Source organism: Anomaloglossus baeobatrachus, chromosome 7, assembly GCF_048569485.1.
Source record: "Anomaloglossus baeobatrachus isolate aAnoBae1 chromosome 7, aAnoBae1.hap1, whole genome shotgun sequence".
In the NCBI taxonomy this organism is placed as follows: Eukaryota; Metazoa; Chordata; class Amphibia; order Anura; family Aromobatidae; genus Anomaloglossus; species Anomaloglossus baeobatrachus.
The window spans coordinates 118,030,729-118,049,209 of record NC_134359.1 but is presented as its reverse complement, the minus strand read 5'-3'; the positions used below and the strand labels follow the sequence as shown (position 1 = coordinate 118,049,209).

At 43.8% G+C, this 18,481-nt stretch overlaps 1 protein-coding gene across 1 annotated transcript in view; it reads right to left on the bottom strand.

The window, feature by feature from the left end:
* The window catches only part of BMPR2 (bone morphogenetic protein receptor type 2), a 284,724-nt gene extending 271,245 nt beyond the window's left edge, over positions 1-13,479 (bottom strand). The window contains exon 1 of the mRNA XM_075317608.1: positions 12,254-13,479. Coding sequence (XP_075173723.1) covers positions 12,254-12,326 — 73 coding nt within the window. The 5' untranslated portion in view covers positions 12,327-13,479. The remainder of the gene's footprint in view (positions 1-12,253) is intronic.
* Between the last annotated feature and the right edge of the window lie 5,002 nt (positions 13,480-18,481).

The window sequence follows — 18,481 nt, the reverse complement described above, 5'->3', positions numbered from 1 at the left end:
ACCGAGGATCAGCACCACGGACAGCAGCGCGGACATCAGGAAGGACCAGGTGAGTATAATAATTACCGGTTCTACGTGTGCTATCGCGGATAGCACACGTAGAACACACGTGTCCCGCACGTACCAGAGACACGTACTTACCTGCACGCAACACGCAGGGAAAATACGTGTCTCTCGGCACGTGCGTGAAATTCACGTGAGTGTGGCAGAGGCCTAAGGCTGTGTGCCTGATGTTGTTGTCCACTCATTGCACATTTTTTTTCCTTGCAGATTTTGGTGTAGAAAAATGTCCACCAAACAAATGAGATGTGAATTTATTCAGTGTTTTTTCTATTAAAATGCAAAAACTGCATCAAAATACGCAAAACTGCGGCACATAGCACTTTTCCTGCCATGAGATGCAGTTTTAGGTGCAGAAAATCTGCAACATGGGAACATACCCTAAATTGCAGCTTCTTTTCTGCAGAAAAATGCAACTATAAAGCTCTACAAAAACACTGTGTGTGAACATAGCCAAATGCTATATTCACACAGGGCTTTTTTGGTAAGTTTTTTCCCTCACCAAAACCTGATCTTGTGGCAGGAAATCTCATTTGAGTCATCTGCATTTTTGTTGAGTTTTTTAGTGGCGTTTTTGATGCGTTTTTGGTGCGTTTTTGCTACAAAATGGATTGCATCAATGAAAAAATATTGCAAAAACACTGCAAAGAACTGACATGCTCATTCTTTGAAATCTGCAGCAAATACACAGGTATTTGACAAAACAGTCAGGAAAAAATCTGCAGGTGTTTGAGTGTGTGTGCATGAGATTTCAGAAATCTCATAGACTTTGCTGGTACTGTAAAAAGCAGCTATTTATTAGCATGGATTTATATAAAACCAAGGCAAATCTGCAGCTAAAAAACACAGCAAAAACCTACCAAAAAAGCCCTGTGTGAACATACTCTTAGGGTACGTTCCCACGATCAGGAAGACACTTCATTCTAGACGCAGCGTCTTTGCTCTTTCAGAGATGTCAGTGTTCTCCACGGAGGAACGCAGTGTCCGTGCTCACGATTAGGATTCTGGGTGCAGCGGATTTTCACTGTGTGCTCCTGCTGAGAACACTTGCGTTTCCACAAGGATAAATTGCCATACTGTGGCTCGGAAAGCCACGCTACATGTCAGTTTGCTCTGAGTATAAAAGAAGCACAGTGGACATGGGATTTCTATAAATGCATCCACTGTGCTTGTACTGTGCAACGCAGCGTTTTGGACTCAGCGAAAACATGCTACATCCAAAACGCTGCAAACACTGATCGTGGGAACTTACCCTTAAAGTGACAGATCAATGCTGTCTGATAAATAATAACCTTTTGTAAACCAATAATGAAAATTGGAACCATCCGTATTCTGTCTGATTTTTACTCCTATAAATGATTGTACAATAATAGTTGCTGAGAAACAAATGCGTTGAAAATGGAATACCAAACAGATTTCACTCATCCTACTCTTCTGGTTGAAAATCAGTCTGATGTTTTATACCCTCGTGTGACCTCGGCCTGATGATATCTGTTAGAAATGCTTGTTAAGTTCTCAGACTTAAGTATTTTGAGAACCTTGAATGACGGCGAGTTTTCATCTCATGTCTATGGTCAACTTTAAGAGGATTAGTTAGATTCCTGCATTCATTCTACAGGTTCATCTATTCTAAACCCAACATGAAATATGTAAATATCTATAGAATGGGGTTATAGCCCCTTTACACACTGAGACTTTCTAGCGATCCCACCAGCGATCCCAACCTGGCCGGGATCGCTACAAAGTCTCTGGTGAGTCGCTGGTGAGCTTTCAAACAGGCAAACCTGGAAAACGACGCAATAGCGATCCGGACCTGCAGAACGACCTAGCTGGTCATTGGGGACGTTGTAAAGCAGCTTTTTGAAAGGGAAGTCGCTAACGAAGTCGCTGTAAAGTCCCCTTTACACACTGAGACTTTCTAGCGATCATGCTGCACAGCTGGAAACAAAGGACCAAAGAATGGTCCTGAACGATTTGTAGCGATCAGCAACTTCACAGCAGGGGCCAGGTTGCAGATTTGTGTCACACACTGCAATGTCGCTGGGGAGGTCGCTATTACGTCACAAAACCGGTGACGTTACAGCGATGTCGTTTGCGATGTTGCAGTGTGTAAAGCCACGTTTAGTAGCGGTCACATACATCCTGCAACACAATTTCAATTAGAAAGCAAACGTTTGCGGTGAAAAGCCAAAAGAACAATTTGAAATCCCCAGAATCGCCTCTCTCCAACATAGAGCAACAAATGGTATTTAAGAGATCTTTCTTAACTGATCATTCATTTTATCACTATTAGATGATCCAACACATTTAATACCATGTACAATACTGGTCGAAAGTTTGCACACTCCTGTCCATGCAATGGTTTTCCTTGTTCTTATTGGAATGTGCACATTGCAGATTCTGACTTAAGGCAGCAAAACCACAAAGGAACACATGAGCAAAGAAGTACAGAGAAATGGGCTGGGAAATACACTGAAATGTATAGAAATTAGTTTTCCTTCAAATCCTCCTACAAAAATGGTAGAATCAATCAACTACCGAAAATAAATATTTTGTCCAAAGATCGCTCCAGAAAAATACAGGGTTTTTTTCCTCCTAGTTTCTCCCTTTACAAATAATTATCAAATAATGCATAGATTATCACAAGGCTGTTTTGTTTGTGATGGTCTGTCACACTCATAAGCTGATTTGTAGAGAAGGGGGTCAACAAGTTTACTAGCACACCAGCCGCATAATGTAACCAAACAGGAAGACTCCTGAGTCCTCCTTTAAGAAGTCAGAGCTTGTCCTAACAGATTAAGGCCACACAGTTATTAGAGGTGGTAAAAGACAGCCCTTTGATGTGCAAGACGGGGAGGTTCCAACGTCAAAAGCAAAATCAGACGACAATGTTGCCAGAGGGTTCGGCAAGTTATTTCTGGTGTGTGGCCAAATACTGCTAACACAAACTGTAAATCCATGGTTATATTTGTGATTTTAGCAACATTTAGCTAAAATTCTTGACAGTGTGAAAACATTTATGTGCAAGGCACAGAATAATTTTCTAGATTACAGAAAGCACAGAAGGTGAATCCATAGATCTATCACCTCAAGGATCTCATTCAGGGTTTCCTAACTCCAGTCCTCAGGAGCTTCCAACAGCACATGTTTTCAGAATTTCCCTAGAATTGTACTCTTGGTAGCTCTGAAGGACTGGAATTGGGGAACACTGGTCTAATAGTCAAAATGTGATTTTAAATCATATTCTATTTAAAAGATTATAGCTCTGATATATTAAAACTGTCTTCCGGGCACCAATCTTAATGAGGGCCGTACAGGAATGAGATATCGCAATTTCATTAGGAAACAAAACGCTACTTCATGAATTTGGTGCATCTTCTCAGTCGCGTGGGCCTCCATGTGCACCTTGCTAAAAATGTTACTTCAGTCAGTGACTTTGCAAAGGAGGCAAATCCATACCCCGTCCTGGAATCTCCCCAGCTCTGGCCATACTGGCAAGTGTACACAGAAATCCAATAAAGAGCAAGAAGCCAAGGGTTCTGGGTTCAAGTACCACCAAGGACAAAATCTGCGAGGAGTTTGTATGTTTTTCCCATGGTTTCCTCCGGGTTCTCTGGTTCCAAAGACATACTGATGGGGACCATAGGTTGAGAGCCGCAATGGGGATAGTGTTTCCAATGTATGTAAAGCGCTGTGGAATTAATGTCTTTATATAAGTGAATAAATATAATTATTATTATAGAAAATAAACAACCACACAGGGGCAAGAGATAAGAAACTGTAGTATCTGCCCCTGATGAAGCACTGCGAAACTCACATCAAGCACAAACACAAGTTGATCTGGATTGTTTGATCCAGTCTTACCATGTTTTACTGTTTCTTATTTTTTGCTTGTATGGTCTCTTATGTGGACACATCAGGACTGGCTCACCCATTATATACTTATAAGGGAGACATAGTCATTTATGCCATATTATGCAGCATATTATATGTAGAACTTATGCATTTTGCAATCACTTTTTGCAGACTTATTTTCTATACCCTCTTGCACTTTATTGGATATCTACTGTATATATAGTGTTAAATTATTTATTATTTTGAAGAATTTTCTATGAATTAATATTTCATGCACTAATTATTTTCCCTACATATCTGCCTAGCATTACTGGTGACATTACATTATTGTAGAATTGAATCTATATGTCGCGGGCGGGGAAGGACGCCGCTGCGCTGCGCTTGCTAACGCTCGGGTCCGGCGCTGCTGCGATGGCTGCTCGGTGGCTCAAGTGGTGGGCCGGATCCGGGGACTCGAGCGGCGCTCCTCGCCCGTGAGTGAAAGGGGGTAGTTTGGTTTGGGGATTTGGTCCGTGACGCCACCCACGGGTTGTGGTGAGGTTGGGCACAACCACTGCTGGTGACGGGATCCCGGGAGCGATGGCAGGGAGCAGCTGGGATGTTGTTTTCCCCCTCCGTGGGTAGGGGATGGTGGTCCCGGGGCCTGGTGAGATAACAGGGAGGCAGGGTTGGATGGGTGCAGGGTCGCTTGGACTGCGCAGCGTGGTGCCAGACGGCACGGTAGTACTCACTCAGCCACAAAGGTACGCAAAGTCTCTGGTAAACCAAACGGCTGGATGGACGGGTCCCGCAGCCGGCTGCTGTGGCTTCTCCTGGACGGTTAGTGGTGGCTGCCTTTCCCTGCACCTTTGTGTATGTTCGGTCCCGATGGATTCCCACCGGTAGCCCACTCCCCAGCGTGTGTATGTGCCGGAGGAGCCCTTTTGCCCGCAGGCTCTGGCCCTTGGAACTCTAGCTGTGGCGGTAGCTGTATTTCCTTCTGTTGGTTGGACGGTTGCCTTCAATCGGGTCTTGGCTGTTAGGAAACCCATGGGGTTCCGGTCACTGACGGATTTGACCTCAAATGGTGACTCCAAGCCTGGTCGGGGTCCGTAGGCCCTGCCTGTGTGTGTTGGCTTCACTTCGCTCCCCAGTTCGGTACCGGCGGGCCACCGCCCGTCCCCGGTCCTACGGTTCCGCGTTGATCTGCCTCTCCTGCAGACGGCCACCACCGTCTGCCAACCTTGCTCTTGGTGCCCGGGCCACACACCCGGACACGGTCAGTTTGCTCCTCTCCTACCACTTCCCTCACTGCACTCTCCTTCTGAACTGACTTGAACTCCCTTCCTTCTCCCGCCTCCAGGACTGTGAACTCCTCAGTGGGTGGGGCCAACCGCCTGGCTCTACCCCACCTGGTGTGGACATCAGCCCCTGGAGGGAGGCAACAAGGATTTTGTGTCTGTCTGATGTGCCTGTCTCAGGGTTGGGGTGTATGTTGTAGTACCTGTGACGACCTGGCTAGTCCAGGGCGCCACATATACATTAGGAACGTCCGCCATATTTAGGGGATTCATTCTTCCCCTATAATTTTTTCTTCCTACAACACTATATCAATTGCTGTATTTTGAGGTATACATGACCACTCATTTCTTGTTTGATACTTGTAAGACTATGTCTCCACACATATATGTTTTAAATGTTTTTATATGTTAATGACAAAGATATAGATTTCTAAACTCTTTAGGTCATGTGTAGACGTTTCCCCTTGTGGAGAGCACAGACAAAACAGATCTCATGCTTTGCCCTAAGGAGGGGCAACACCCCAAAGCACGTGTCTGATTCCGGTTTGGCTTTTATCATAAGTAATATGGCAAGGCTCATTATGGGTTGATATTGACTTTTAATATTGTTACTTCCAATAGGTGGAACTAAAGTTCAAGTCCTCTTCCTCTCTAAAGTGGCAATTTGCATATTTATATGGAGATTAATTGGATTTTTGATTACAACCAGTATACTTGATTTACTTTTGGGGTGGTGGCTGTGGCCAATTATGTAAGTTTTCCTTTAATAAATAGAATATGAAGAACAAGCTCCAAGAAATTCAGATCTTAAATTAATTTTCCTCTGTAAACAATTGGTAAATTCCTCGATGACATGAGAGCTTTGTAGTCTGGCAGTGCCACTGATGCCTGGAAAGTTAAAGCACCAACTTCTATTGAGCAGAATAAGAATTTGATTGACTTGAAATCGTTAACAAACCACCCAACATTATTATCTTAGGAAATGTTTTAGAGTTGAATGAAAAGATTTGCAGGACCCTGGTCTTTGGTTGCTTTCAGTAGTCTGTGAGCTAGGCCAGGGCGATGTAAACTCTCTCTGGTGACACTCTAACATTGTAAATCGGGGCACCCCACTTGTGATTACAAGATCACAGTGATATCATGATATTTCTGCGTGAAGCATGTTGTGATGTCTCGAGAGGCTTAGTGACTTAAGGTACCATCACACATAACGAGATCGCTAGTGAGATCGCTGCTGAGGTTTCCGTGACGCAGTAGCGATCCCGTTAGCGATCTTGTTATGTGTGACACCTACCAGCGATCAGGCCCCTGCTGTGAGATCACTAGTCATTGCAGAATGGTCCAGGCCATTTTCTTCAAAGGCGATGTCCTGCTGGGCAGGACGCATCGCTGTGTTTGACACTGTGTGACAGGGTCACAGTGACTGCTGAGATCGTTATACAAGTCGCTACTGCGACCTGTATCGATCCTGCATCATTGGTAATGTCTGACTGTGTGACATCTCACCTGCGACCTCCCAGCGACTTACCAGCGATCCCTATCAGGTTGCATCATTTTCGGGATCGCTGGTAAGTCGTTGTGTGTGACTGGGCCTTAAGACTTCAGTAGCTTTATGACATCATGGGGACCACGTAATCATAAGAGGTGTGCAGAATGCCGGCTTTTGAACACTGGTTGAAGAAGTTTACACTGCCCTAGTTCGACTGCAAAAGAGTACAAATGTGGGTGCCGGACCAGGGTCTTGCAATCTTTTTGCTCAACTCTAGTCTTAAAGGGAACCTGTCACCAGATTTAGCGACTATAAGCTGCGGCCACCACCACTGAGCTCTTATATACAGCATTCCAGAATACTGTATATAAGAGCCCAGGCCGCTGTGCAGAACATAAAAACACTTTTATAACTCACTTAAGGGGCGATCCGGTCCAATGTCTGTCACTGGTCTCCGGTACGGCACATCATCTCTCTGGTCCAGTGACTCCTCTCTGCAGTGATCACCTTCTTCTGAGGCCCATGGACATGACACAGCCTACGTCATCCACACTAGCTGTCATTGAGGTCCTGCATAGGTGTACTTTGATCTGCCCTGCTCAGGGCAGATTAAAGTACTGTAGTGCACAGGCGCATGTGGTCTTTAACCTTCCCTCGCGCCTGCGCATTACAGTACTTTGAAGTGCACCTGCGCAGAACCGCAGTGTCGGCCTGTGTGTATGACGTAGATGTATCATCCACACTGGGCTAGGTAGAAGGAGGATGGCGAATGCAGCAGAGAGGAGGCGCCGGACCGGAGAGCAGTGACACCCATCAGACTGGACTACATTATTATACAGAGTTATACAGAGCAGCCTGTGCTCTTATATACAGTTTTCTAGAATGCTGAATATAAGAGCTCAGTGGTGATAGCCGCAGCTTATAATCGCCAAATCTGGTGACAGGTTCCCTTTAAGGAGAACCTGCCACCAGGGCAAAAGTGGCCACCTTTTGCTCCTATTTTCCACTACTCTGCTGTGTTTTCCCTTTTTATTATCTGCCATGCGGTTCCAGAGAAATGGCCCTTTTTAATAAATGCTAATTTTTATGATTTTACTAAGGGGGCGTTGATCACAGGGTAGTAATGCAGAGCAGCCTAAAGACACACCCTTCGGTAAGCTATGCCTCCTTGGCAAATATAAGAAAAATTAGCACTAAATATAAAGGCCCATTTCTCTGAAACTAAATGGAGGATTTATATAAAGAAGAAATCAAAATACTAAGTAGAGCAATGGGAATAATATAACAAAATAACTGTCCATTGTCCACCTAGTGACAGGTCCTCTTTAATGGCTTGTAAGGAGATGACTTAAAGTGAAATTCACTCTCCGCTTCTTGTGTTTTCTGATCTATCCAGGCTCCTTGGTTCTAGTATTTTGCACGCTTCATACTTGTCATGCCTTTTTATAGAAAATGTTATCTTAGTAGTTTAAATAGGTTGTCCACTACTTTTACATTTATGGCCTATCCTTAGGATAGGTCATCAATGCCTGATTGGCCGGGATCCGACACCCCGCACCTCCGCTGATCAGCTGTTCTCAGTTCCAGTGGCGGCAGCAGGCAGACGGAAATGCTTACATCTGGAGCTGCTTCATCTTCTAATAGTGGCTGCGGCCGGGTACTGCACATCTGCCTCCCATTCACATTAATAAGAGGCGGATGTGCACTTCCCAGCCGCGGCCACTATCAGAAGACGGGGCAGCTCTGGAACTGAGCATTTGTGGCTGCCACCACCGGGACTGAGAACAGCTGATCAACGGGGGTACGGCGTGTCGGATCCCGGCTGATCAAACACTGATGACCTATTCTAACGATGAGCCATCAATATAAAAGTAATGGACAACCTCTTTACGTTTGAAAATCTGTAATATTTATTAGTTTTTGAAGCAAATATAATTCATGATTCCATTTAGCAAAACAACAGTTTTTCTTTCACTTCTATATATTCTTTAGGTCAGAGAATGGGCTGTTCGTGAAGTTGGAGGATATGGTCTTTGCCAGTCTGCCAGCTATTCACTTGTATTGTTATTTAATGTAAATTAATTCAATGTCACAGTCTGCCTTTATGATTTGGGATTCAAAGGCAATTTTTGATTAACAAAATGATGGGTTCCTGTGAAACCATTTGGCAATAATGACTCATCCAAGAGTTTCCTTAACAAAGTAATGAGGCCTGGGTAAATCTTCTCATATGGTAATCAGGGCCATTTAATGTAAATCAGCCTTTTTGTCGCACTGCACTGTGCCATTTGCTTGCAGACGCTATAATTAACCTATTTCAATGTTGATCCATTTAAATTGTACTTGGGCCCTAACAACTCTTAGCATTGTGTGCCAAAGCTCATAGTACTTGTCTCATCCAAGAATAGAGTTAGCTAAATAGATAAAATAAGATAGATGTGCGTTCTTTTAACAAGAAGATCAAACAACAACAAAAAAAACATAAGAACAAAATTAGCAAACACTACATAAAAAAATGATAGGACCCCCCCCCCCCCCAGTGCTGGAGCCATCTACAGAATACAATAAGGAATTAGTATTCTCTAATTCAATGTTATGATAAGACTTCTGTTTACTTATAGATTAATTGCGCTAATACCAAGCAGGTTTTGGGGTCAGACCCTTCTGCAGACTGCAGACTTCTATTTACAGGAGACTCCAGTCTGCAGGCTAAGGGTACCTTCACACTTAGCGATGCAGCAGCGATCCGACCAGCGATCTGACCTGGTCAGGATCGCTGCTGCATCGCTACATGGTCGCTGGTGAGCTGTCAAACAGGCAGATCTCACCAGCGACCAGTGAACAGCCCCCAGCCAGCAGCGACGTGCAAGCGACCCTGCGCTTGCACGGAGCCGGCATCTGGAAACTGCGGAGACTGGTAACTAAGGTAAACATCGGGTATGGTTACCCGATGTTTACATTAGTTACCAGCGCACACCACTTAGCTGTGTGTGCAGGGAGCAGGGAGCCGCGCACACTGAGCGCTGGTTCCTTGCTCTCCTAGCTACAGTACACATCGGGTTAATTAACCCGATGTGTAATGCAGCTACATGTGCAGAGAGCAGGGAGCCGCGCACACTGCTTAGCGCTGGCTCCTTGCTCTCCTAGCTGCTGTACACATCGGGTTAATTAACCCGATGTGTACAGCAGCTACATGTGCAGAGAGCCGGAGCCGGCAGCATAGGCAGCGTGAGAGCTGCAGAGGCTGGTAACTAAGGTAAATATCGGGTAACCACCTTGGTTACCCGATGTTTATCTTGGTTACAAGCTTACCTCAGCTGTCAGACGCCGGCTCCTGCTCCCTGCTCGCTTCATTTGTCGCTCTCTCGCTGTCACACACAGCAATCTGTGTGTCACAGTGGGAGAGCGCCTTTGAAGAAAACGAACCAGGGCTGTGTGTAACGAGCAGCGATCTCGCAGCAGGGGCCAGATCGCTGCTCATTGTCACACACAGCGAGATCGCTAATGAGGTCACTGCTGCGTCACAAAAAGCGTGACTCAGCAGCGATCTCGGCAGTGAGCTCGCTGTGTGTGAAGCACCCCTAAGTGAAAGAGATGTGTTTGCTGAAGGGCCGTGCAGTAAAACAGATCTCAGCTCTGCATATTATTAAACAAAACTTAGTACAGAAACAAAATAAGCAATAAAAAATAACGTAAAAGTACATATATAGATAATATAGAGTGTTTAGTAACTGTTTTTGATAAAAAAAAGTGAAGCCATCCCACCACGACAAGGTATACCCCAATATGGACAATTCCGATTGGGGGTACACATTGTCGATAACATAGAGTGTTTAGTAACAATGTTTTTGATAAAAAAAGTGAAGCCACCCTAACATGACAAGGTGTACCCCTATCTGGACGGTTTCGATTGGGGGTACACCTTGTCGATAACATAAGAGTGTTAAGTAACAAATGTTTTTGATAAAAAAAGTGAAGCCATCCCACCACAACAAGGTATTCCCGCAACCTGGACAGTTCCAATTGGGGGTACACCTTGTCGACGTGGAATAGCTTTATATTTTTTTAAATACAAAACAGTGTGTACTATGTATCCTATGTTATTTAGATGCACTATTACTTACTTTTTACATATGCTTCTTTTGTTTCTATCTTAGGTTTTGTCTGTGAAATGGTCACAGTGTGAACATGCTTCTATGCAGTACATGTATACTAACTTATACTCCTGCTCATGTCTTTGCACATTATTACTAGCAATATGTAAACACTGTAAATACAGTTATGTAATATATTTATAAATGATAAAAAAATCATATTTGGAGCCACTTTCTGCACTTTTAGTTCATGACCATGTTCATCGCTATATTATTTTATTATACTAATCAAAGTAAATAAGTTGTCCCAGTCATGATATATGACTATCATGTAAATATGCCTAGAATAGTTGTCATTCTAATCACCACTTTTGGTTTAGATCATACCTTTAAAAAGTTACATTTATCACATTTATTATGAATTTAGACACTTTTTCTGACTCGCTTGTCAAAGGGGTGCGACCCACCCCAAAAAAGAATTGGTTTGGAAAATGTCAAAATTGCTCTGAGTTATTTGTGCAAATTACAACCGCAAAATAAGTGGTATAAAGTTAAACTTAACAGTCTAAAGATGCACCAAATTTATATCCAGCGTGAGCCACTGTTAAAAATTTGCCGCATTTTACACTAATCTAAAAATGAAACAATTTGAGTAAGTCTGACCCTAGGTGCCTTACTTAACAGGGGGTAGCAATAAATTCATTGTTGTATAAAAAAATAGTAGTAATAAAAAATTATAATAATATATTTTTATAAAAATAATAGTAGCATATTAAAATACCTAATTACAACATTAATTCAAAATAGTAAATGTTATATAAAAGATAGTACCACATCGATACAATTCACCCATGCAAAGCTTTGCTTAGGATGTAGATACTTAATTGGTAAAAGATGACGACACACAATAAAACATGTGAGGGGCCTAGAACTGCAGAGCAGCATACAGTGCCTAAACCGGCATCTCATGCCACAAAAGGCCATCCTGGAAACCGCAGTGTAGTAATAAAGGTATATAGGTAAATTTGCAACAATAAGCAAAGGTGATCTATAATTAAGAATCACATTATCCGGACTGAACATATATCTGTCATGTCTGCGTTGACTGCTACACTGTGCGGCTATTGAGGTGCCTACCGGCTGCCACTCCCACACAATCTCTTACAACATGGTATCTACAGTAAGAACCACACCATGGTCTACCAACAGTCATCCCGGTCTACTTATTGAACCATCATCCTCCATTTACAATGATTCCAGTAAATATTAAATATTCGAGATTAACATATATGACTGTGCATTAATCTGAGAATGAGCAAAAATATCAGACATGAGCAGTCCGCAGATGTGCTCTACTTTTTGGCATGTCTTCAGGTCAATATATCCAGAACTGAATATGATGATGATGATAATGATGATGAAGATGTACACGTTTGCCAAAAAGATATACCAGACAGACATGCCTAGTCACTTACCGGCAGCTGTGGACAGCAGCAGAGATGAGTGTAAGCCAAGGAGAAGGAGGACCAGACTCTGATTTGGAGCCATAATTTGGGTAATCCCACAGATAATGGGAAATTTTATGGAGACCTGGTAAAAATGAGAGGGTATCCACGTCTTCTGGGTGTAATCCGAATTTACAATACAACGTGCTTGTAACTGCTAATCCATGAGGGGTAGAGGGCCTGGAAAAGCAGGATCCTCTATGGATTAGATCTTCTTCTCCCGCTGGAGAATGCTCATTCCTGGGAAGGTATTCTGCCTGGAGGAGGCTGTGATCCCTGAGAAAACCAATCCTATTCCCAATCTTCTACAGCATCCTAATGAACTTACAACAAAGACCTAATAATGACATATCTTAAAGCAAAAATATCACCCTACATCCAAGTCTTCCCCCTCGTAGGGGTAAAAATAAATACCATTCTTCCTCTTAAGTGATACTTTGTATAATGTCTCCACTCTTGAATATAATCTATCCTTTTGATAGGCTGAAGATGTATACTCTTCTGTTATTTCGGAATTCTCAAGCAGGTCATTTCTTTATATATTTTTGGTTGTGCTGTATAAAATCCCTAAAATAATATTTCGTCCCTTTTATATAAATACTTTCTCTCCTTTTTGCAGGTTACTCAATATTCTTCCTTTCGATCTGTTAAAAGATTGTCTTCGAGACCCATAAATTCCATTTACGTGATACACAGATCTTCTTTTCCGTGAGGATTCAGCTGCAATCAGATGACAAATTTCATTGTCCAGCAAAAAAAAACTAGAGCTCATCACCGGTGTAGGCAGCTGCGTGTCCCAAATCCAAGATATTCCCAGTTTGCGTGGAGTTATCCTTCCAAGATGAGGCCCTGCTCGGGCTGCAGTAGGATGTGTCTTGCAGTTTTCCAGTTGTATACGAGTGTCACAGCGCAGGGTCCTACAAGGAATAAGCCATCTCCGAACCCTGAGACAAGGAGGCAACAGCTCCCCACTCCTCCCTTGGGGAAGCCACCTAAAGGGGTGTTCTGCTAATGTGAGAGGCTTGAGGAGGAGGAGGGGGGCTGGAGAATGAAGTGTTGATGAGGAAGGCACCGACTCGCCTCCCCTCTCTTTCTCTCTCACACATACACAGACCTCCTCCTCCTGCTGCTATTCCAGTGTCACAGCCAGACACAAAGAGGCCTCTCACACCGCCCAGACTGAGGGAAAGGAGGAGGACGAGGGAGGGGAGGGCACAGTCCTAGGCCTTCCACTGCTTTTTTATAGCTCTCTTTGAAACAACTTTATTTTAAAAGGACAAAAACAGCACGAAAAATATAGGCTAGAATTACACCGAGACCATAGATTTTTTTCTCAGCAGCCTCCATTGACCTTGCATCGAAGGAGTGGACGAAGTGTATATTTAATGCAATAATGTAAACTATTCTCTAATATACATTAATTAAAAATTCCCTATCCTTCCCTCACTACACTAACTGCTTTCCTATTCTATTATTTTTTCACTTTCTTTTTTGATGACGTTTCATATGAGAATCGTCATCATGGCGCAGAGGTTGTGGTCACTGCTGACCCCTTCAATGAAACGAAGAGTCATCAGTGACGCTGGTTTCAGGGGCTGAGCTAGTCCCAGCGCAATGTGCACAATGACAGCATGCTCTGTTGTCTGCTCAGAGAATTAATTAATTACCGTAATTAATTAATAATCCAAAATAAAGATTAACTTTTGACCTAAAACTACATCGGATTTTAACACAAGTCCTAAAAGTAGATAAAGAAAACCAAATAAAACAAACGAGTCAAAATCATTAGGTCACGGGTATACTTTGAGTATTTGGTGAGTTTTTTACCTCAGTATTTGTAAGATAAAACCAGGAGTGGAACAATCAGAGTAAAAAATAATAGAAACACATCACTACTTCTGCATTTATTACCCACTCCTGATTTTGGCTACAATTACTGGGGTAAAAAATTCAACGTGTGCGCGTGGCCTTAGACTTTGTTATTGTTTTTAAATGTCACATCTGTGAGTGGCATAAGTATGTGAAGCTTTAGGATTAGCAGATCATATGAAGATGGAGGTAGAGTTTACAATCGATGGGGAGATAATCAGGTGAGAGTGGGCTAACACTTTATTAAAGAACAGGAATCTATCAAAGTTTGATCTTCACAACACAATGGTTTATGAATATCATGACACAAAAGAGGAGATTTGTAAAGACTCTTGAGAAGAGTTTTTCATGCTGATCAGGCTGGAAAAGGTTACAAAACCAACCATCTCGAAAGAAATTGCAGTCCACAGTCAGATTGTGTACAATTGTAGGAAATGCAAGACAATTAATCAAGACCAGATATATTGTCAATGATGCATATCCTTCTCAGGTATCAGACTGCCAAAAGCTAAGCTAACATTATCTTATATTATAAAGAGTATAATTTTAAGTCATTAGTTATTTAGACCTTTATTTATTATTACGCTTGCTTCTATAGCACCACCCTATTCCACAGCGCTTTACATACTATATCCTCATTGTTCCCATTGGGGCTCATAATCTAAATTCGCAATCGCTGTGAGAACATACAAACTACTTGTAGATGTTGTCTTCTGTGAAATTTCAATCCAAGGCCAAGGGAAATCACTAAATAATAATAAGCAGTCTATAGGGTGCTTTACACGCTGCGACATCGCTAACGATATATCGTCGGGTTACGGTGTTTGTGACGCACATCCGGCGTCGTTAGCGACATTGCAGCGTGTGACAGCTAGGAGTGACGATCAACGATCGCAAAAACGTCAAAAATCGTTGATCGTTGACACGTCACGCCTATTCATAATATCGTTGGTGGTGCATGCCGCTGGTTGTTCGTCGTTCCTGCGGCATCACACATCACTATGTGTGACACCGCAGGAACGACGAACATCTCCTTACCTGCGTCCACCGGCAATGAGGAATGAAGGAGGTGGGCGGGATATTCCGCCCGCTCATCTCCGCCCCTCCGCTTCTATTGGACGGCTGCCGTGTGACGTCGCTGTGACGCCGCACGAACCACCACCTTAGAAAGGAGGCAGTTCGCTGGCTACAGCGACGTCGCAGGGAAGGTAAGTCCGTGTGACGGGTGTAAGCGATGTTGTGCGTCATGGGCAGCGATTTGCCCGTGACGCACAACCGACGGGGGCGGGTACGCTCGCTAGCGATATCGATAGCGATATTGCAGCGTGTAAAGTGCCCTTATCTTAAACATGTAACTACCAGTATATGACATACCTTATGTCTAAGGATATGCGCAAGGGCATAACAAAAATGGTCGCACAGGGTGCAACTGGTCCTGTGAGGGTGGGGAGCCTGCCGATGCCAGCACCTATTTCAGCTGGATGTGCGTCCAAGGACACACATTCAGTTTAAATGCATAGCAGTGCAGAGACCTGGTGGGCCCCTGCCCTGCAATATATGCTACCAGCCAGCAGGAGGAGAGGATGCCATGTGTCGTGGCAGCGGAGGAAGGGGAGTAGAATGTTTTGGGGTTTTGTTTGTGTTGGAGAACAGAGGCAGAACAGGGATAATTATTACAGGATTGGCCAGGGATGAAGCAATGTAAATGTTAGTGTATATTAAAGTTAAAATCACATAACAAAATGTACAAGAAAAAGAACAATCCACATATACCAAAGGGTATAAGGTAAATAACCAACCCAATAGAAGCACAGAAGCGGATATATAAAAAGGACAGTGTCCTAATTATATCAAGTTAAGTGACCAATACAATATGAGAAATTGTTCAGGAAAGGTCAATGTGCCGTACCTAACCCTCAACAAGTGTCCAAAGCCAGATAAAGCAGGAGCTGCCCAATCCCATCTCTGATTGGTCACTTAATGAAGCTCTCCCATTACTCTTTTTCTTCCTAAACTTGTGTACAGTATATGTTTGTCCACTGTAGTGTCAGTGTATTAATATACTCACCTGCTGCCTTCTTCCCTGGGGTCCAGCGCAGTTCTGCTCCTCTCCTGAGTCACATGGTGGCGATTCAGACTCTCCAGATTAATCTAAGCTCTATGTGAGAGCTGGAAGTTTCACACTGTAAGTCTATAGAGGCTCATTCTGATGTTTCATAAACTTACATGGTAAAAGCCATTTCTAGGTCACAAAGAGCGCAATGTGATCAAGCGAGTCTGAATCGCCATCATATAACTCAGACTAGAACCAGAACCGTGCTGAATACCTCAGAAGCAGTGGTGTAGCTGGAAACTTATAGACCCCAATGGAAAATCTCCACCAGTGCCCCAACTATCATGGGTCTTTAATAGTAAAAGTCTTTTCATAGGCGCCAAAGGGACCCTTTTGAACCCCACTGTGTTCCTGGGTCCAGGTGCATATGGAACTTCTGCATTACTATAGGTACTGCCCCGCTGAGAAGAAGGTGATAACACTCTGACACTAAAGAATATACATATATACACAATATACACAGGTATGGGAGAAAAAAAGTCATAGGAGTACTTCTTTAAGGTGTAGAAATGAAAAAACTTTTTAAAGGTTCCACCACCCTCAATAGAACATCAATGTGTAAAGACCCCCTATACACATTAGAAAAAAGTCAGCCAAACCAGATGCATGTATGCTCACTTGAACTAAGCATGCATATATTTGGGGAAGAACTGGAGAGATAGCCATCAGGAAAACAAGCATTTAGCTGACAGCTACCTAAGGTCTCACCTTCAGTGTACGCTCACACTAGCATATAACTTGGATGATTGCGATCTGATGTTTTATCGGATATCATTTACTCCAATGTTATACTACAGAGCAGTGCTGACTGAGGAAAATGAGAAAAAAATTGCTGCATGCAGCGATTGGCGGGTATATTGGATCATTAAAGTCTATGGATGCGTGCTAAACATTGGACTGCACCGGGATGAGCTGAGTGTCCTTTGCATATAGCATCCAATTCTCTCGCATGAGAGAATAAATGCCAGTGTCAACGAACCCTATGGCTATGTGCCCACGAGAGCTCGCACCTGCTGATATATCCGCAGGTATGGCCGCAGGTTTCCCGCAGCTGATTACCTGGAATGTGCAGCTATCCATTGCTGCGGGATTCCAGTGAAATATCTGCGGTAAACCGGCGGACATTCGTGCGACTTACATGCAGAAGTCACGGCCTCTCTCTCCATAGTGGAGGGTCGGGAATTCCGCAGGTATTTATTATTATTATTATTATTATTATTATTATTATTATTTATTTTTATAGCGCCATTTATTCCATGGCGCTTTACAGTGAAGGAGGGTATACATACATCAATCATTAACAGTACAAAACAGACTGGTATAGGAGGAGAGAGGACCCTGCCCACAAGGGCTCACAGTCTATAGGGAATGGGTGATGGTACAATAGGTGAGGACAGAGCTGGTTGCGCAGTGATGTGCTGGACTGAGGGTTATTGTAGGCTTGTTGGAAGAGGTGGGTCTTGAGGTTCTTCTTGAAGCTTTCCACGGTAGGGGAGAGTCTAATATGCTGAGGTAGAGCGTTCCAGAGTATGGGGGAGGCACGGGAGAAATCTTCCGCAGGAATAATTGACATACAGTTATGTGCGGCTGCGGGACATCCGCAGCATATACCGAAGTCGCACATTCCTCAGCATTGATACAGCACTCCCCATGTCCCATAGGATAACATGGGGAGTGTCTGTACTTGCTAAAACTAGAAAATCTAGATAAATCCGCAGGTTTTCCGCAGCAAAATCCGCGGGTACAGAACCCCGTGGGCACATAGCCTAAGGCGGGCTTTGCACACTACGACATCGCAGGTGCGATGTCGGTGGGGTCAAATTGAAAGTGCCGCACATCCGGCATCGCATGCGACATCGTAGTGTGTAAAGCCTAGATGATACGATTAACGAGCGCAAAAGCGTCGTAATCGTATCATCGGTGCAGCGTCGGCGTAATCCATAATTACGCTGACGCGACGGTCCGATGTTGTTCCTCGCTCCTGCGGCAGCACACATCGCTATGTGTGAAGCCGCAGGAGCGAGGAACATCTCCTACCGGCGTCACCGCGGCTTCCGAAGGATATGCGGAAGGAAGGAGGTGGGTGGGATGTTTACATCCCGCTCATCTCCGCCCCTACGCTCCTATTGGCCGCCTGCCGTGTGACGTCGCAGTGACGCCGCACGACCTGCCCCCTTAATAAGGAGGCGGGTCGCCGGCCAGCGCGACGGTCGCAG